Source organism: Sorex araneus, chromosome X, assembly GCF_027595985.1.
Source record: "Sorex araneus isolate mSorAra2 chromosome X, mSorAra2.pri, whole genome shotgun sequence".
NCBI classification, from domain to species: Eukaryota; Metazoa; Chordata; class Mammalia; order Eulipotyphla; family Soricidae; genus Sorex; species Sorex araneus.
The window spans coordinates 344483094-344504367 of NC_073313.1; the positions used below are offsets into that span (position 1 = coordinate 344483094).

At 44.5% G+C, this 21274-nt stretch overlaps 1 protein-coding gene across 1 annotated transcript in view; it reads right to left on the reverse strand.

The window, feature by feature from the left end:
* Positions 1-20751, reverse strand: part of MBOAT2 (membrane bound O-acyltransferase domain containing 2) — a 143283-nt gene extending 122532 nt beyond the window's left edge. Inside the window, exon 1 of the mRNA XM_004609371.2 lies at positions 20496-20751. Within this exon, the coding sequence (XP_004609428.1) occupies positions 20496-20570 (75 nt within the window). The 5' untranslated portion in view covers positions 20571-20751. The remainder of the gene's footprint in view (positions 1-20495) is intronic.
* Between the last annotated feature and the right edge of the window lie 523 nt (positions 20752-21274).

Genomic DNA, 21274 nt, shown 5'->3' on the forward strand with positions numbered 1-21274 from the left:
CAATAGCAATCCTCGACACATGGGCACACAGCAGCTTGAGCCACACATGTGTACTACCAAATCTAATCTGATCTAAATCCTGCCTCCTACACACAGGCCCTGGAGGCACAAGGACAGCTGCACCTTTCTGTCCATGACAAGAACTCAGGGCAGCTATTTCCGGAGCAGTGAAGTGATGCAAGCCCTAAGAAGGATCTAGCATGTGCCCTCCATGACAAATACCTGACACCTGCTGTTTGCCAGGCCGTTACAATTTGCATGGCCGCTTACATCCTCTTTAGCCAAGACTCTCATCAACCTGGGAAAGTCCTTAAAATAAGTCCCATTTCTACAGTGAACTAACAGGAGCTCAGGAAATTCAAGTAATTCCCTCAGACTGGACTCAGAAGCCACATCTGAAAACTGGGGCAAAAAAAAAAAAAAATCAAAAGATCACACTCAGGCCGTTCCTCCCCTCAACATGACTAATTTACAACCGTTTGGGGAATAAACAATGCGGGGGAGCAATATTTTCCAATATACAGGTGCTAATTCTGGGAGATGTGAAGCTCCAAGCGTGCAGGGGGCCCCAGGTGGGCGGTGAGCTCCAGGGAAACCGCATCCCCAGTGTGGCAGGTGGGGGCGGGATGGGGTCAGCACCGTCTCTCGGGGGAAACACTTGCCTGAGATACACCTACCCCTGTGCCATAGCAGATTTTCACTTGCCTGGTGGATGCCTGGCTGCAAGTCACCAGGGGAGCTGCATGGTAAAGAAAGGCTCTCTGGCAGAGACAGGGTTAACATGGAGAGCACTGCCCATGCTGAGAATGGGAGCACAGACACCACCACCACATTCCCCTTGTCCTCACACGCACCACAACAAGGGAGCCTTACAACGACACTGAGGACACAACGATACAGAGACCAGAATTCCCAACAGGTTTAGCTAATGATGATCCTTTGATGATCCTTTTTGTTTCGGTTTTGGGGCCAGATCCAGTAATCCTCAAGGCTTATTCCTAGCCCTGTGCTCAGAGACCACTCCAGGGGCCCATAAAGTAGGTGAGGGATTGAACCCAGATTGACCGCATTCAAGGTAAGCCCCAGCCCACTGTACTACCTCTCCTGCTCCAGTGATTTCCTGTTAATGACAGCGGCTACTGATTGGGACTGACTCCCTATTTTTTTAAATATCTATTCACTTTTTCAAAAATTAGTCACTATACATATATAGAGCATTTTCCTTGCAAGCGGTTGGCCTGGGTTCGATTCCTCTGTCCCTCTAGGAGAGCCCGGCAAGCTACCAAGAGTATCCCACCCACACGACTCAGCCTAGCAAGCTACCCGTGGTGTATTCAATATACCAAAAACAGTAACAACATGCCTCACAATGGAGATGTTACTGATACCCACTTGAGCAAATCTATGAACAACGGGATGACAGTGCTACAGTGCAGTGCTACACATAAAAGAAACAGGCAAAAAAAAAAAGTGTGACCACTTCCCTCTATCACTGTTATAGTAGCTACTTTCCTGATCTATCCCACCTCCCCCCTAACCCCTAGTGGCAAGCTTCCTGGTAAGGACGAGCTCTCCATTCCATTGCTTTGGAGATTTAGTTATTCTCCTGTGGTATTTCTTTATATCTCTTTATACCTAGCATTTGGGTAAGATAATTCTATGTCTGTCCCTCTCCCTCTGACTCCTTTCACTCAATATAATACTCTCCAGATCCACCCATGTATCATCAAATTGCATGACTATCTTTTCTTACAGCCAAGTAGTATTCCATTGTGTATATGTACCATAGTGTCTTATCATATGTTCTTGGACACTTGGGTTGTGTCCAGATTTGGGCTATTGTGAAATAGTGCTGCAAAAAACATAGGTGTGCAGATGTCTTTTCTGCAGTGTGTTTTCGGTCCCATGGGGTATTTTCCCAGGAGTGGAATTGCTGGATAGTATGGAAGCTTAATTCCTGTTTGGTTTTTGGTTTGTTTGTTTGTTTGTTTGGGTTTTATTTTTATTTGGTTATTTGTTTTGACAAATGTCCATATTGTCTTCCCAAAAGGATGCACCAGTTGACATTCCCACCAGCAATTAATGAGGGTCCCTTTTTTCTCCTGAATCCATGCCAACACAGGTTGTTATTTATTTTTTTATGTTGATGAGTACCAGACTCTGTGGTGTGAGGTGATATCTCATTGTTGTTTTGATTTGTATCTCCCTGATAATTAGTGATGTAGAGCACTTTTTCAAATGCCTTCTGGTCATTTAAATTTCTTCTCTGAGGAACTTTCTGTTCATCTCTTCTGCCCAAATTTTTTTATGGAGTTGGATTTTTTTCTTGTAAAGTTCTACCAGTGCTTTATATATCTTGGTTATTAATCCTTTATCAGAGAGTGGTAGGTAAATAATTTCTCCCTGTCTGTGAGCTGTCTGTGTATCCTGGTCATTGTTTCCCTTGAGATACAGAAGCTTCTTAGGTTGTATGACAATTGACAGAGGTAAGTGGTCACTCTGGGCCAGGCCTAAGTGCTAAAAGGAGGTCAAGTGCTATGGATGAGACCCTACCTGTAACAGGATTGTAAACCACAGTGCCTGGAAGAGGGGGGAAAAAGGAACCTGTCATAAAGGCAGGTTCTCTATGACAGACTGAAGAGCAGGAGGGAAACTGGGGACATTAGAGCAAAGAAGTGACACTGGTGAAGGGATTGATGATGGACCACTGTATACCTGAAACCATCATGAATAACTTTACATTTCACATTGATTCAATAAATAACATGTTCAAAGAATTCTCTATATTAATTTCTCCTACTTTGCATTATTTGTTTTTGTGGTGCCAACAAGTGCCAGCCAACATGCACTTTGCTATTGAGCCACACACCTGGACCCTGTCTTTCTTTGCCTTTTAATTAGGAAATAAAATTCTGACAGTAACATTTGTAAGTTGTCTGTCTCTCTTTAGGAGCCTGACTTCTTTACTGCAACCCATTAACAGAGAGGAAAGAAACACAATAAAACCAAGATAAAACAAACTGTTCAGGGTGTGTTCTTTCACTTAGCTAGGTTCTTTGATGAATCACAAACGGTTTTCCTATTGTTACAATCTAGTCTAATGAGTGAAGAGAAAAATAAATGAGCATGATCCAATAAAGGCAATGCTATAAATGCTGATACACACAGGCGTCACAACAATAAAAATGCTAATATTTATTTGGTACTTACTATGTTCTAAGTTCTCCAGGGAGAACATACCTGATGAAAATCCTCACCACAATAGGTGTTACTTGTTAGGGGGAACCTGTAATTCCCTGAGCCTTGGGTTTCTTCTAGAGCTTTCTTCTCTAGTCCTTCCCTTACTCCCTGTCAGTGGAGGAATAACATTTTTATATGGGGGAGGGGGGGAGAGAGACTACACCTGGCTGTGCTCAGGACTTACTTCTGGACCTGTGCTCAAGAGCAAGTGGTGGTGCTCAGAGGGACCCAATACAGTGTCAGCGACCCAACCCAGGTTGACCACATCTAGAAGGAATCATTACTACGCCTCTTGGTTTTCCAGGTCTACCATATTTTACTGTGTGGGGAGTTGACTAAAGTCATGTTCCTGGGAAAATCCCCAGCACCCCATATGGTCCTCTGAGGCCACTAGGAATGATCCCTGAGAGCAGAGTCAGGAGTAAGCCCTGAGCACCTCTGAGCACGCTCCCCTCAAGAAAGAATAATTAGTTGGATTGGAAAGAATGTACAACAGATAGGGCACATGCCTCGAATATGGCTGACTCAGGTTAGGTTTTCGGCATCCAATATAGTCTGCCAAACCCTGCTACCAGGAGTGATTCCCTGAGCTCAGGAGGAGTAAGCCCTGAGCACTGCCAGACGTAATCCAAAATAAACAAAGAATAATTAGCTCTACTATCTCAAATATATATATATGTATATATATACATTTATATATATATAAAAGAAAAAAAACAAGGGTATCCAAAGTATGTTTTGTTCTCACTGATTAAGCCTGAAATCAATGGTTAGAAGGGTTTAAGAAGAGGACTGGATTTTATTGCCCTAAATCCACAGAGAGAAACATATTTGCAAAAATTAAGTAGATGAGACAAATTTTTGAGGTTTTCCTAGATAATATTTAGCCTTAACTCAATACTGATTTTAGCATCCAAAAATGATTATCAGATATCTGGTCAAAAATGTAATTTACATAGTCACTTCCAGCATGTCATTCACATTCTTCAATTGAGTTTTTGCTTTTCATAGCATCAGCCAGATGAATACAATGACTCCAGTGAGTCTAGAGACCTGGTTCTTTGGGCCAGGTAATGCCTGGTAATTTCTATTATTGTCATCTATACTATTTATGGGGATAGACTCATTATTAAATTTGTGATTTTACTTTTATCTCTAGATCATATGAGCTAACAATTAAAAGGCAATGAATCTTCGGTCAAGCATGCCAAATCTGTAACACTCTACAGAGGACCACACTTGAAGCTTGAACTTCAATCTGCAGTGCAACCTGTCCCATTAGAGCTGGAGACACTCACTGGAATGCCCAAGAGTTCTACATAAGAGATTTAGGGACACTGAAATCGAACTTACAAACTGCAGCTGTTTATAAGCCAATAATGTGTGATAAAAGAATGGGATGTATTTGGTTATCTAAAAATTGGCTATAAGGAAGTGTCACTTCCAGTCCAATTTCAGATTTTCGGGTGTATTCAGTCCACGTTCAGATTTTCCAGAAAGTCTGCAAACCCAGGATGATAAACAACCAAGCTATCCAGAAATGGAGCTGGCTGCCCTGGGAAAGGAACAAGCACTGCATCTCATAAGTGGTCAAGTGGAAACCAGATGGCCACCCACCTGAGCCTTTCCAGAGAAGAAGTTATCTTACAATTACAGCTCACACTAAAGGTGCAATGTCAGTGACTGCTAACACTGACAGTGCTTTATGCAGCAGGGTACATAGTGCAGATAAAGTAAGACTCGGGCAACTCATCTCATTTCTAAGTAGACCACAACTTGACCCTAAGCTAATTGCTGAAGCCCCTAGCTTCACCTCTGGCATCTGTATTTGCTTTTCAACCAAACCCTTTAAACTCTACATTGTGAGGCTTGGCACAAACTCTATTGATCAACATGTCCTGAAGAAGAGTGCCTGACCTGTGCTTTCCCTTGTGACACTCTTGCTCATCCACAAGGCACACACCTTTGTTCTGAGATGCTAGGCAAATGTATTCTTGAAGATCTGGACTTGCCCTGACACCTACCATACCATGATACCATGTTACAGCTGCTTCCCCCTCAATGATTCCAAAGTGTGCTTTGCTGTGCTCTCCTACCCTGACAGAACAGTAGCTGGGCCTGGCTGCCAACTCCTCTCAACAACTTGTTGTGTCCTGTAGCCAAGTGCAAAAGCTCCAGCAGTAGGAATGTGAACAGAAATGCTATGTGCCACTTTGCGCCAATGATTGTGACCAGCAAACCCTAACTGTCTGCTGGATGACTGGAGGTGTCCAAAGTCTCAAAATATGGTCAGCAGTCAGAAGCAGCATTGCTTGTGAGTCTCCTGAACTTGGAAATGACTATACCTCAACCCAGACCTACTGAATCAGAAACTTCGGCAACAGGGCCCAGAAATCAGTGTTTTAACAAGTGCTGCATAAGATTCTCATGCAATCTTAAGGAGATGGTTTGCCCTATGCAAACCAGCCTCAACCAAGCTGAAAATAAGGCCTCAAGTAGTAGAACAATGTGATGGAAGGAATATAGGTCTCTGTGGAGAAGAACTACTGGCCAGTCAGGACCATTTACATCAAACTGTTGTGTAAGAAAAATAAACATCATCTTTAATCATTAAATAATTACTGGAACTCTGTTGCAGGAATCTTATCTAAACTAACCCAATATCTTTCTCTTCTGACATTCATTTGCCAGTATCTGTCATTTTTTCTCTCCCCACAGTACAAGAAGCCCACAAAGAGAACCAGCTCTGACATCTCTGAGTTTCTCCAGGGCCTATAGAACCCCTGGCCTACACTGCTTAAACAATCAGATCTAAGCATCGTTTTCTATTTTTACTACCAAAATGGCAATTCCTAACATCTAAAGTAATACAAATATAATCATCAACTTTCTATTCATGAAATTCTCCCCAAAGTACCAATATTCACTGCAGACAGAAACTTTCCAATTACACAATATTTCTCAGAATGATGCCAGTCTGTGTGTCAGGTTATTACTTTAGTCAACTGGATTCTCAGTGGCAGCAAAGGGTCGTGATGTTGATCACAGTCCAACATTGTTATGGTAACAAATTAAACATGTGACTTCCCTTTTCTGTACTAGCCCAGCTGCGCAATGCCTACTGTCCAATATAAAGATAGCTAAGCCACTTGATAATCCATGTTATCAACCAAGTCAAGACACACTACCAGTCTCCTAGTCTGGCTGTCTTATTTATTTTGCAAGATCTAAAACCCTAATAGCATGCATTTACCTGGGATAAGGACAAAATAGGTAAAGGTAGTTTAATATTATCATTATTTTCCAGAGGTTCCTACATTCTATAAAATCAACATAAAATCAAGATAACAGCGATAGCACAGTGGGTAGGGCATGTGGCTTGCGTACAGTTGACCTGAGTTCAATCCTTGGTACCCTATATGGTACCCCCACTGCCAGGAGTGATCTCTGAGTATGTAAGTATAGAGCCAATAGTAAACCCTAAGCATCATGGGTGTGGTCCAAAAACTAAAATAAAATAAAATAAAGAAAACAATCCAAGGTCTTTGCTGAAAAAAAAGTCCAACATCTTTTTATCCTTAATATTCCATAACTGATTTTCTTTTTTTTTTTAATCTACCTATGTTTCCTATCAAATGATGTAGGATAACATTGGTTTGTCCTTTCTCCCTTGCCACAGGGAGCTTAAGTTTATCGACTTACATCCATCACAGTGCTCCCGAGTCACTCCCATTCCATTGTTTATCTGTAACCTCTTCTCTATGCTCTCCTCCCCAACCAGTTAATAAGCTTTTTCCCTAATCAGATTCTGTTAACTTTTAAGGTCTGATTCCTCAGAAATCTATGATTTTATATGTATGAGTGAAATATTGCCTTTCTCCTCTCCTTATATCTTTTGAATAGTTTACTTTAAAGCAATGTTCTTTTTGTATGGACAAAGGAAGACAGTTAATATTATGCTTTTGTAACTTGGGAGTAAATTATCTCCGAACAATCCACACTCCCAGGTATCTGCTTTCTCGATTTATGCTTCAGTTGTCCTTAGTTCCTAGCATCTCAAAAGCAGGGTCCTGATAATTTGGCCTGAGCACTATAGTCTGAGATCAAGATGACCCCAGGAGAGCCATTCTATAAGCTTAATGTATCAAATATATCTCTTACTGTGTGCATGGGCTGAAGTGGTAGGTAGCACAGCAGGTAAGGCCTTGCACGTGGACGACCTGGGTTTGATTCCTCCGCCCCTCTTGGAGTATCTTGTCCCCATGGCAGAGCCTGGCAAGCTACCCATGGTGTATTCAATATGTACAAAACAGTAGCCACAAGTCTCACAATGGAGACATTACTGGTGCCTGCTCGAGCAAATTGATGAGCAATGGGATGACAGTGATACAGTGATACTGTGTCCATACAAAATGATTAATATTATGAATCTTTATATGTTTGTTGGACAAGGAGAGGAGAAACACAAGCCTGAGATTCCACTCTTGGGTGGGTCGTCCTGCTGAATGAGAATCTGTCCTAGAAGAAGCTTCCCCTGAGGGAAAAACTTTACCTCTGTTGATTGTATGACCACACCTATGTGTAAGCTCCACCCTCTCATGCTTTGGGATTTAACTAGGCTGTAAGAGGGGGCTGGGGGAGCCAGAAGGAGAAGGAGAATGACAGAGCCAGAAGGAGGATGAAGGGAGATCCAGACGGAGAATGAAGTAGCACGGGGGAGGAAGAAGCAGGAGGAGAATCAGAGGAGAAAGGAGATGGGAATGGAATAAACTGCAACTGACACCAACCATTCTGGCCCTTGTTCCTTTCTTCGCCTGCCTATCGCCATCGATCTCCCTGGGGAGGAGGAAGCGGCAGAGACTATGAACACACGCGGTGGAGCCATGCCAAGGCCCCTTTGTATTTTATATTTAGTAAGTACACAAAATGGCATATGCTTCACAAAGTTACCATATAACTAACTGCATAGTCCTCGTAAAACTCTTTAAGTATAGTGGTTCAGGAGCTAAAACACAGCATTTGCAGAACAGGCACGTGCCCGATCCCAGTTTGACCCCCAGCACCTCAGGGTCCCCAAAGAAAGAAAGAAAACTAACTCTTTAGAAATGAATCCCATGGGGCCGGAGCGATAGCACAGCAGATAGGGCGTTTGCCTTGCACGAGGCTGACCCGGGTTCGATTCTTCCATCCCTCTGAGAGAGCCCGGCAAGCTAATGAGAGTATCCCGCCAGCACGGCAGAGCCTGGCAAGCTACCTGTGGCCTATTCGATATGCTGAAAACAGTAACAACAAGTCTCATAATAGAGATGTTACTGGTGCCTGCTTGAGCAAATCAGTGAACAATGGGACGACAGTGCTACAGTGCTACAGTGCTATGAAAGCAAAGGACTACTTGTTGCAACCTCTAGGAAATATATAGAGATTACCATCATAGACAAGGATTTCCAGACTGTCTTCAGACAACACTAGTGCTAGCTCAGGGCACCTACAACTCATCCTTAATCTCCATTCCTTGGGCTCTAGGCACAAAACATCTTCAACACTTCTATTCCTGGTATATGGCTAACATGAATAGCTATGCCAGTCCTAGCAATAGAAAAAGCATTCTCACACCAAAAGTGAGATTCATTGGAGATTAAGCTTAGACTCCAAAGTTTGAATAGTTATCACAAGATAAACTATCCTGGCCAAACTTAAATACATGCTCCAATTAAACTGGAAATATTAATAGCAGCATATAAGGCAACCAAGATCTTGCCTAGTACTACCTTCTTCTCTACTAGCTAGATGTATTTTTTAATGTTACACTCCATAAAATATTCTGACAACTCACACAAATTAATAATTAGAAGATTGCAAGTATGAAACTCTTACCTCCCCACTTAAATGGGGAATTATTAACTTTCAAGATTACTTCCAAGATGTGACCCTCTCCAACTAAAAAAAATAATAGATAAAATTTCAATGGAAACTGGAGCTGGAGCAATAGTAGAGTGGTAGTACGGCGGATAGGGAGCTTGCCTCAAACGAGGCTAAACCTGGTTTGATCCCCAGCACCATATATGATCCCCTGAACCACACCAAGAATAGGCCCTACGCATTGCTGGGTGTAGAGGGAAAAATGTTTTTAATTAGAAACTCTATTGGCCACATGGACTGTAACCAAGATAAAGCGTAAACGAAGTGAAACTTATCACTTACAAGGGCGGGGACTGGGGGGGGCGGGAGGGGGCGGGAGGTATAATGGGGTGGTTGGTGATAGAATATGGGCACGGGTGAAGGGAAGGGTGTTTGAGTACTGTATAACTGACATAATCCTGAGAACTTTGTAACCCTCCACATGGTGATTCAATAAAATTTAAATTAAAAAAAAAAAAAAGAAACTCTATTGGCCAAGTTAAGGATGAAATTACAAAGTGATGATATATAGTACTAATATCGGTTAGTGCACGGTACTAATATTGATAAAATATAATAATTAGGTCTTCCACTACTGCATCTGCCTGGTTGGTTCCCAAGCATCTGTGGCCCGGTCATGCTATAACTAGAATCTGACTTGCCAAAGTTCCATGAAGGCCTCAGGACGGCCTGCCCCAGATTAGAATGATTCCCTTAATGTGAAAGAAACTACCACCTGCTTCCTGATGGCAAATAAGCTCAGTTTGGCCTTGGGGTCAGCGCTGTTTGGGCTCAAAAGGAAAGCGTGGAAAAATTAACCAAGACTTTAAAAATCACACCTCCCTTAAAAAAGCCTGGTTGGGAGCAGAGGTGGCTCAGAGGCCAAAGCACCTGTCCTATAAGCAAGAGGCTGTGAGTTCAGTCTCTGGTACTGCTCCAGGCCCTGGGCATCCTCCCAGCAGCTCTGCTGAAAGCCCAGCTTGGCAAACAACACCCAGTACCCCCCTCGCCAGTGTGTGAAAGCACAGCAGCTTTAGCAAACAGCACAACTGAAAAGACGTGTGAGCACTGTGAGTCCAAGGCAACCTGGCGAGCACCGTGCACCCCAAAGTGACCCCCCATCAAGTGCTGTAACCCAGCAAGCTCTATGGAAGGGTGTATAAATACCACAACTTGATGGGAGATTCCTGGTGAGCGCACACAAAAACACAACAACCCTGCAACCACCAACCCATAGTCAAGCATGTGTGTAATGCCAGGTTACCCAACACTAACAGGGAAGAGGGGAATGAACAAAAGTCTGAGTTACTATCAACAGAAGTACACGAGTGGCAAGGGCGATGGTTCAAACAGCTGAAGCACATGCCTGGGATGCATGAAACCCCCAGTTTGATCCCCAGCACTACATGCCTCCCACCAAGCACTGCCAGGTATAGCTGTGGGGGTCCCCAGCAATGCCAGGAAAGGCTGTGGCAGCTCCCAGATATAGCCAAGCCAAATGTGTCAGGGAGTGACCCCCAAGAACACTGCTTGGAGAGCCAGCCCCTCAAAAAAAAAAAAAACCATAAATGGGACCTTCCTTTTAGACTGAGCACAGATTTTCCATACGGCCACACTGCTCATACCTTAGGAAATAGTTGTATCTATAAATCCATTTACATTCTTTTATTTTCCTGGCCTGGTGTCCTCCAAACATCCGAAGTTGGAATTACATCGGAATTCTTTTACTTCACCTAACCCATGTGCTGGTCAGCTAAACACCACCTTACAGTAAACAAAAACATCCAGGGTTTAGTCATAAAATTTAATGTTGATATGAGGCAATTCTCTTATAAAATCATTTCTAGCACACCACTGAAAGTCTTCACAATTACAATCATTTCAATTTGGATGCTGTTCACTTAGACACATTCAATTCAATCACTACTTATTGAGCTCCCAGGAGACAAGTGATTCTGAAACCAGTGGTTTCAGAAAAGGCAGAGCCTCTCCATGTTCAGTGTTAACAAGGTAAATATCACTCCAGTGTCTTTCATATACTATAGCACTACATATATTTGAGGTTTTTAAAAAAAAAAACTGAAAGGATTTGGAATTTTCTGTTTGTATAATCAGGGAACTATTTACCTTAATATACATGCAACAGAGCAACCTTAATACATCTAAAATTACATATTATCTTCAACTCTAACCTGAATTTGACACATAAAAACTACAAAAACTGAAAGGACTAAGAATTGGCTCAAAGCGTTGGAGTACATGCTTTGCATGAGAGAGCCCTGGCATTAATCCCCAGCAGAGCATGATTCCATGAGTGCGAAAAGGCAGGATCCTTCCCTCAAAATAAATAAAATCAAAAGAGGTTTGGAGGGGATTGCAAGAGTAAGTATGCTTCACTGTTCAGTGCCTAGACAGGACCAGCACAAACCAGTCAAGCGTAAGGACCCTTTGGACAGTGAGCTGGATTGGTCTCCTGGCTTTGTCACTTGGATAGGACACTGGATGGCTGCTTCACTGTGCTGCTCTGTGGAGGACCTACTGATAACACTCAGCTCTGCTGGACAGTAGCCAGCATTTCCCTCCATTAGCTGGTTGGAGGGCACAGAAGATGCCCCAGAGGAAGGCCCTACTGAAAGGAGAGGGTTATGGATAAGGACAATTAAGCAAGCTAGTGGTTTCTGTTTTCCCCCATTTCTTGATAACAAAGCTGACACCGGTTCTCTTTCCAATCAGCCTTCATCATCCCACACCATAAGCATCCAGCTGAGAGTAGTGGTACCTCCATAGTTAGCTTCATTTCCTTTTGAATAGTGAGTGAGTCAGAGTCCTTCAAAATTCTTCAGTATCTTGTACATTTCCTTCTAAGTATCCCTTGAAACTAGAAAGTTGGTGAAATGGGTTTCTGGAGCTTCCTTTCAACTAACTGAGCTCTGTTGTACATGCACTCTGTCACCAACCAAAGCACCCTGACTCTCAAAGCAACATGACCAGGGAGCAGGCGCAGCAATAACCTGCTGGAGAAAACCAGTGGCACGGTGCCAAGCCAAGTCCAGAGTGCTCAGCCAGCGGAGAGGCCCATGAGGGACGTCTCCTCCAGTGAAGGGTCACCAGTGATTTCCAGCTGCAGAGGAATGCCAAGGAAAGGTGGGGGAGAGGAAAGCACCAGAAGCAAGAGCCCTCAGAAGTCCCAGCACAAAAGCCACACCTCTGCGGGACTCTCTCAGCCCACAGCCTTGCCCTCCTATGCTGGCCGTCCTGTCCAAGTAACTGTGGTTTTGGAAAAGTTCGGAAAAAATCTCTATGATCACTTTCCCCTTTGTATATCCTTGTTCAGCACACTGGCACATCCTAGACAATAAAATATGCATGAAATAGATGGCTGGGAACACACTAACAGACGCCCAGACGCTGAGGCCTGAAGACTTCCCCGCTGGACAGGAAGCTTCTAAGCAGCACCCACGCCCACTGTGCCGTCAACTGTGCTCTGCCCCTCCCGTAGGCCCAGCACGGCCCCCTGAGGCGGCCTCCCATAGGCCCCATTGTACTGACCAGGAAACTGAAGCTTACAAAAGATGGGCCAATGCTTAGACCATATGGCTACTAAGTGGAAATCAGAATTTGAGCCAGTCTCTGTTCTCACTCATAACTTTCTTGCTCTAAACACATCTGTCCATGCCAAGGATGGTCCCTAAGCATGAGCCATGCGAACATGAGTAAGAGGAGGCACATATTCCAAAAGGATTTCAAGTTTGAAGGGAAGGGACACCTCTAAAGTTAGCAAATGAAAAAAAAATTCAAAGCTGCAGGTGCTGGCCGAGCAGAGGGGGTGAGGCCAGGAGGCAGCTGCTTGAAGGCCCTAATAAAGAAAGTGGTTCAGGCACACTGGACAAGCAGCCAGGGGGAAAGGGCAAAGACCCCGAAAACGGTCTCCTTAACTCCTTCCTAAAAAGGACATAAGGTGAAAAGGGCTTTGGCTTGGTAGATGGGAGGGGACTGGCCTGTTCAAGTTGAGAGCCCCAGCGGCAGTGGGCAGGACTAGCTACCTGCCTCTGCTCTCTCTAAGAAGTAGAGCAAGGCTGAAGGGCTCCCTCCGTAGGGGACTCCATGGCCTGCACCTGGGGGGGCAGCATTCCACCTGAGAGTGAAAGCAGCCAACAGCACAGCGCAGGCCTCCAAGGGAGCTAGAGAGAATGGTGCAGAGTTTTAAAAGGTCATCAAGGAGGTACAGTCTTTAGCTCTTTTAACTGAACACTGAAAACTACAGGTTTTGTCAGACCATAAAACAAAAAGGCCTGAGGTTCTTTCAAGCAGAGAAAATAGCTTAACCAAAGGGATGGAGTAAAATGTAGGAAAAGGCACTGAAGTACAAGTTCCTCAAACAGCAAAAGTATAAATCTAGGTCTGGAGAGCACGAGTAAGGGTGGTAAAGAGGTGTCTGAATAACAATGAAGATGCTAGGCGCATGTTCAAGCCTTTCCTTTGGCTAGGGGGTTCTCAAAGGTAAGAAAAAACCCAAATTCAGATTTCTGAGATTTTCTATACCTAAGGTTAGATGAACATTATGAAGGTAAAATAACAGGACTGGAAGGCAGCCTGGTCACCAGTCAACTAAAGGTGTATCTCATTTCAGGGTCATCCCCTTCTGAGCGCCCCATAAAAGCCAAACCTTGTGACTGCACTGTCAGTAGCACAATTACACTGCATTATATTTCGGAGGCAACATGTTAATTGGGTAAATACAAACACTCTGAAACTACACTACATTTTAAAATCTTTTGATAATATGAATAACCTTAGAAAACACGACCCAGGTAGCTAGTTATTGGCCTTTGAGGGTACTCAGGGAAGGGAGATGAGATGGGTCATATTAACATATAGGTACCCCCAGTAGACCTAGTAAAAACCCAGGAATATATTTATCACAGGTGATTTTAATACCTTGTCCCACACTTTAAAAGCACTGCCACAGTAACATGGAAGCTGTGGAGTGACTGATCAGTATTTCATTTCTCTACATCTGCTACTGGATTTGGCTATTAGATTTGGATGCAAAGCCTGATTAAAATGGTTATAAAAGTGAGAAGCAACTACTCTTTTAAAATGTATAAAAAAGAATAAGGGTGTACAAACAGGGGTCTGACAAAAATAATTATAAAATAATTATAATTATGAAATAATTATAATTATAAAGTATTAAATTTTTACATTTATTAAATATATAATTATAAAATCAGTTTCCTTTTCAGTTAGTTTATTGATTTATCTTTCCTTTTTATAATATACTTTTTCTATTCTTAATGTGCCTGTGTTCATCAGGTCTAAAAAAGAATTGGGGGCAGTTTCTTCAATTAATGAAATAAACAGAATCATGGACTGTTAAGAGTAAGTGCAATTATTTAACTTATAAACATTTTTAAGTATTCATATTTTTGTCTGTGTTCATCAGGAAATAGTTATACTGTAAAATATCAGCGTTCATATTGTTCTGGATAGTTGTTAAAAGCCTTCCAGATCCACTCTCCACTTTACTCACGGCCCCCAAAGCATTAGCTTGCCCTGTGAGAGGAAGCAGGAGGGTGAGAATGGGGAGATGTTCGTCTCTCCATGTCCTTCCCTTCAAGAGCACCTCTCCTTCAGGCAGGCAGCCCCTGCACTGTAAGAAACCCTTAGAGACATGCCCCCTTTTGAGCATTAGCCCTTTCTTCTTCTCCCCCCCCCCCCCAGGTCTCCTGCCACTGGTACAGGGGTGGGGGTACTGGCTGCTTTCCCTTAGATGTGCCCTAGCTTAGTCTCTTTGGTTATCTGGTTTCATCTTTCTTCTATCTGCTCAGGTTAGAATGCTGTTAGGGTCTAACCCTAACTGATGGATACACATAAAGGCAGAAGAGTGCCACAAATGCCTCAAATGCTTTTGAGATTTAAGGAAGAAAGGAGTGATGTCAGATGGGATTCTGGGGAAAAAAATTTTACATAGAAGGTTCACTAGATGCATTCTTGGAGAAATGGGCTGGGCTAAGTAAGCCAAGGAAGAAGAGATAATTCATTAAACACCTGCTCCTATCCTCCTGATTCCTGATTCTGCCTTTTCCCAGAGTAGTTCCCTCCTGTCTTCCAGTCGACACATCTTTACTAACACATCAGGCGTCTACTATGTCATTCATAAAATTACTAAAAGATCACTCTTGTAGGGCCATGTTTATGGCTCATGTTATTTTAAAGATTGCCTGCCAATGTCTATCCCTGTAGAATCCCACCTGTTAAATAGAAAGCTGGTTCTTTTTTTTTTGCATTTTTCACCTCTCAAAATAAGGAAAAAAAATAAATGTCAGCACTGATGGACTGTAATAAACTAGAGATTAGGATTATTTGTACCTATTGAGACATAATAACATAGGAAGCATTTTAAATGCAGAAGGACAAGGAACTCTAGAAGCAGCAAGGAAACAGAAAAAAAGCACTTTGGGTTCCAAATTCAAAACTAGGTTTTAATTCTAGTTTAATCAGTGTAAGCATTATGACCAAACCCAAGCTGTGTATTTCCCTTCCTAAAAATGAAGTCCCGAAGATTAAACACAAAATACATATGCACAAATGTCAACTTCTCACAACAAGGATAATAAAACCAATTTCAAACATTGCATAATTTAGAAATAGGACATTGCCTCAAATACATATTCAGAGCCAGGCTTTGCATGTACTTTGTGTTTCAACCTTCACCGTATTTTACAAGAAGGTATCATCTATTATTTCATTTTATATTTTAGGAAATTGGGGCTTAAGGAAAAATACACTTTGTCCAAGAGCACAAGGATGGCAGGGTCTAGTTCCAAACCCAACCATCTCATTTCAACCACTCCACTACTCTTCTACCTCTATCAATAAAGGAAAAAGAAACTTGGGGAAAGAAAGGTAACTACAATTTTCAGGGCACACAGTATTTTGCCCAACCACTTTGGATTAAAGACAGGTAGTATCAGCTCTTACTATTGACAATTTATTAGTTCATGTTCCTCCTCTAAGTTTTTATTTATACTTTCTCAAATTCAGCCTAAAAAAGAATCGGCGGCAGCTTCTTCATTAATGAAACAAACAGAAGCATGGGATGTTAAGACTAAGTGCAATGCATATCCTACCCAGGAAGAAACTCATTTATGTAAAATGACGTAGCTAAAATGAGTTAACTGACAGGGCCCAAAATACAGATTCAAGATCCCTAGTCCCATATGCCTTCCTATTAACAGGAATCCTCTACAGCAGATTGACTTGAGCATCACATACAGACTGATGCTCATTATAGGTGTACAAGTAGACAGGACAGACACATGAATTAAATATTTATATACTAAACCTAGAGCATTCAAATGGCAACAAATAAAATAAATCCTCGGTTTGCTTGCCTTTCTCTCCTGAAAGTCAAACTTTTTGAACAGTTCAATACTGAGAATTTCACTTACTCATCTATAAAATAAGGCTGTTTATAATACATAATTATAGAAAGATTATGGGAGTTAAAGGTTTTTTATTTTTGTTTTGTTTGGGGGCCACACCTGGTGGTGTTCAGGGATTACTCTTGGCAGGCTCCAAGAAGCATATAGAACGCCAAGATAAGCCCGGGTCAGCAGCATGCAAGATAACCACACTGTTCGGCCCCTGGAAATTAAATTTTTATAACTATTATTTTTCCAAGATATGTCCTCACTTTAATTGGTTTTTATAGTAAGAGATGGGAAAATGTATAGAAAATATTGACGAGCAAGCTGACAAAAAAAAAAAACACAGACCACATTTCTCTCTCACATACTTGTATAGTTTTCCCCCATTTTAACCATTGTAACCAACACTTCAATGTTTGCAAGTGTTTCCCTCCAAAAGCAGACTGACAACCCAGATCAAAAACAATGCTCTACTAATATTATTTGCTAAATGTTAAGACTTTATTAAAATATGGCCTTTTATTCAAATGCTTGATACCATATATGTATTATATTATTTTTATCTCACAAGGATTATATATAAAATATGTCATCTTAAATACTTATACATGTTGTGGTTCAATATAGCTAGCATATTTTAAGCCTTGAATTATCCAACTTCATAAGGTGTTGTGAAGATTCATTTAAATAATATAAGTTAAAGATGTGTAAACTTTGAGCTGTTATATTCAATTATACCTTCACTTTTCAATCAGGAGCATAACTGGTCTTCCTCCTTCTCCCACCCATCATTATGTCCCAAGGCATCTGATGTCTTCTCAGTGGCATACTAGTTCTTCCCTTTGGCACAGTTCTGCCTTAATCCAAATCCTCCTCAAAACCCTCTTTCCATACATACTTCGAGATGACCAGTTTGGGAATAAAGCCTCCTGAAAACAAGGCCTAGATAGAGGAAACATCAAATGCTAGCTATTTCTTATCACTGAACCTCATTTGATACTAGATTTTCTATTTTTTATCACAATTTAAGGCCTAGTGAACAAATACTATGGCTACCTCAAGGTCACTCTGAAATCCTCACAAGGGATTAAACAATTCGTGAGTCTAAAATAAGATCTTTTGGTTTGCTTTCCTTGGATTACTTGGAAACATTTTTATTCTTTTCTGCCTGCCTCTCTTACCTTACTACCTATATGTACAGTCATAGTTTCTATACACATAAAAAAAATTTGTATGGCTTTCTAAATTCTGCACTCTAGCAAAAAAAAAAAAAATGAGTAAAACTTTTGTCCTGTCCCTAATTACAGTACTTTTTTACCTCTGACATCAAATGTCTGTTGTGATGATTTCTTGATTTTTTTAAAACATTGTTAATTAGTACAGAGCAAACAAACATACTAAAAAGTTATATTTTTACACTGTTCATTTCCTGGTTTGTCTTTCTCCTGTAGAATCACACCATTTGCTCACATCCAATTTTAGGACTTTCTCTCAACTTGGACTTACTTATTTACATATTTCAAAACTCATTTTCTATTCTGCTCAACTTTAAAATAATGACTAAATGACATTTATTTACCCAATTTTACTATTTCTAGCTTTTACTTATACTAAGACTGTTAAAAACATTAAATAAGTCAATTATTTAAAGAAACATTTCATTATCACTATAAAAAGTTAAGGCTCCTGTGATATTCATTATTTTTAAGACTTGCTTACAGGGTAAAAAAGAAAGTAAGGACAAAACCCTAAACTATACAAATTTCTACAGACCCTAGAGTAGTCCCTAGAGAATAAACATTGTCCAAGGTACCAAATCAAGATGTGATAATAAAAAGCAATATTTTTAAGTCTGGACACTCTTGCTTGATTTTCCTGCCTACTTCAGTTCTGAAAAGAACTTTCTCTGGGTTACTGAGATGTTCAAATGAGCTCATAAATAGCAAATCATTTTCAAAAGTTATCTCTATGTCAATTCAAAGATATTAGTGGGGGGGGACACACAATCATTGTGGTTCTGAGGGGAGGGGAATAGACCTGTCTCCAGGAAAATGACTGAAAAGGTACATGCCTAGCTCCCTTGTTCCTCATTAGCAAAGGTAAACAGGTAACACCCTACATTTGCTCACACACCAGCAGCAGCAACCTACTTAATCAGGGGTGTGACCCACTGAATGGTGACACAGTGGACTTCAGTTCAGAAAAGACTTTCCTCCATGGCGCTGAGAAGATGAAAAACCCAAGTACTGATGACTTTAATACACTGCAGGCACTCCAGTGAGTTGAGTACCAGATCAGTTTCACCTAGGGCCCTGGAATCTATTTGCCTGAAACACACTCAAGTCCACCATAAGAGGGGTGAGGGGAGGTGGGGGAGTATAGTTCTAAATTGTACTATGGACTCAAAGTTATAACTTTTATATACTCGTCAGGGACTCATTTAAACATAACGCCAGAATTCTGCAGTGCTCGCTGGACACACTTCAGTTCGTTGGTTTTTTTTTTTTAATTAAACAAAAAATAAAAGCCCTGGGGCCACAGAGATAGTACTGTGGGTACGGCACTTGCTTTTGCACTCGGGGAGCTCAGCATCCCAGCCCCTCAAGGAGTGATCTCTCCACACAGAGTTCGGGAGTGAGCCCTAAGCACCTCCAGGTGTGGACCAAAACACGAAAGAAAAAAAAAAGAAGTCCTGAAAAGATGTGGTACGAAACATCACCCACACAGAGGGATCCCACAGCATAAAGGTAAAAAATCTCCGATACCACCAAAGGCAGCAACACTTCGAGGGGGCAGTGGGTCCAGGTCGCCTTGTGAAGTGTGCAAACACTTCCAGATCGTGTAGGCTAGACGGCACAAACGTCAGTCTACCTTTAGTTAGCCTGTGACTTGAGCAATTTTCTCCTCGCTGTCAAACAACTTCCCTGAATGTCACACTGGCAAAATACTTCCCAAACTTTCTTTTCAGTGATGAAAAACAATGGGGCTGTTTCTCCCTGCCACAAACCTGCTCATCGCCCCCTCCACCCCACCCCACCCGGCGCGCGCGCGCGCACACACACACACACACACACACACACACACACACGCACACACGCACACACACAATAATTAATTCTTGGGCCTTTTGCACTACCAGGGTTGGCCGCATCTAAGCGACCCCCCTTGCTGGAGCCGCGTCAGATGCATTCTCGAGGGCGGCAGCGGCTGGCGTTGTGGGGGAGGTGGCCTCTCCCGTCAGCGCGGTGGCAACTTTCTCCGCTGGGAATCCCGGCGTTATCCACTCGCTCTGACTTTTCTTCCTAACCTCTTGCCTCCGCCAAACTGTTGCCTCTCGCTCTCTGAGCCGAGCCCCGCTTCCACGCAAACGGCCTCGGAGTGCCGGCCGCTCGCTGACCCTTAAGCTGGCCTGGGCACCGGGCACACGCGCCACCTGGGCACGGCCACCCCGCGTCCCCGAGGGAGGGGGGGCGTCCGATGCCACGCGCGCGCGAGGGAGGCAGCACCGTCTACACCCCCTTGCCCACGCGCCCGGGAGCCCGGCTTCGGGGCTCCGGGTCGCCGGCCGCGGGGTTCCAGCACGCCCCGAGTCCCCCCGAGCTGCGGCCGGGCAGGACGGCCAAGGGCTGAGCATGCTCGGCGGGCACGTCGATGCCCGGAGCCCCCCACCCCCCAGGGCTTCCCCCTTGCGGGCGGAGGGCACGGGCCGGGCCGGGCGGGTGGGGGCTGGGTGGGCTCGTCCGGGAGGGGGCAGCCGGCGGCGAGGCGGCGGGCGGACAATAACAGGCGGGTCGCCCCCGCTCCAGTCCGCGTCCCCCCTCCCCGCCTCACCCACCCTCCCCACGCCGCCCCAGGTGCGGGCACCCGCGCGGCTGTCACCCGTCAGGGAGGGGGCGGCGAGGCCAGCAGGGCCGCCTCGGGTACCTGGTCGATGGGCAGCTGCACGGCGTTGCTGAGGGGCTGCAGCAGGGTGGAGCCCGTGGTGCTGGTGGTGGCCATGGCTGGCCTGGCGCTCCGCCCGCGCCGCTCGCCCGCGCGCAGTGCCGGCCGCCGCCGAGGATGGGGATGCAGCCGGCGCGCCTGCCCCCTGGCCGCCCGCGGTCGGAGCGGCGCGGGGCGGGGCCGGGGAGGGGCCGGGGGCGGTGACCGGCTCGGCCCTCCCCGCCCCCCCAGCCCGTGCACCGCGCCCCCCCCCCCCCGCGCCCGCGCCCCCGACCGCACCCGCGCCCCCGCGACCCCGCGTCTCCGCGCCCGCGCCCGCGCCCGCGCCCGCGTCCGCGTCTCCGCCCGCCGGGGCCTGCGCTCCGGCCCCGCCCCCTGACTTCCAGCAGCTTCCAGCCGCCCCCTCCCCACCTCGCGCGCCCTCGCGCGCCAGACAGCCCCGCGGCCCAATCGCAGCGCGGAGCCCCGACGCCCGCAGCCAATCAGGGGGAGCCGGCCGCGCCGCGCCCCTCCCCCGAACCCGGGCTCGCGCGGAGGGGCGGCGGGCCGGCGGGGCTGCGGCCGACGGTGGCTCGTGGGCGAGGGGGCGCGATGTGAGCGTGGGAGTCCGCGCCTCCTCCTCCTGATTCCTTCTCAGAGCTGGGGGGCCAGCGTGCCCCTCTGGGAGCGACGGTGGACACAAAGGGGAAACGGTGGCCCACAGACAAAGGGGCGGCGTGAGGGGCGCCGTCGAGTCGCTGCTGGAAGTCGGGGACAAAGCC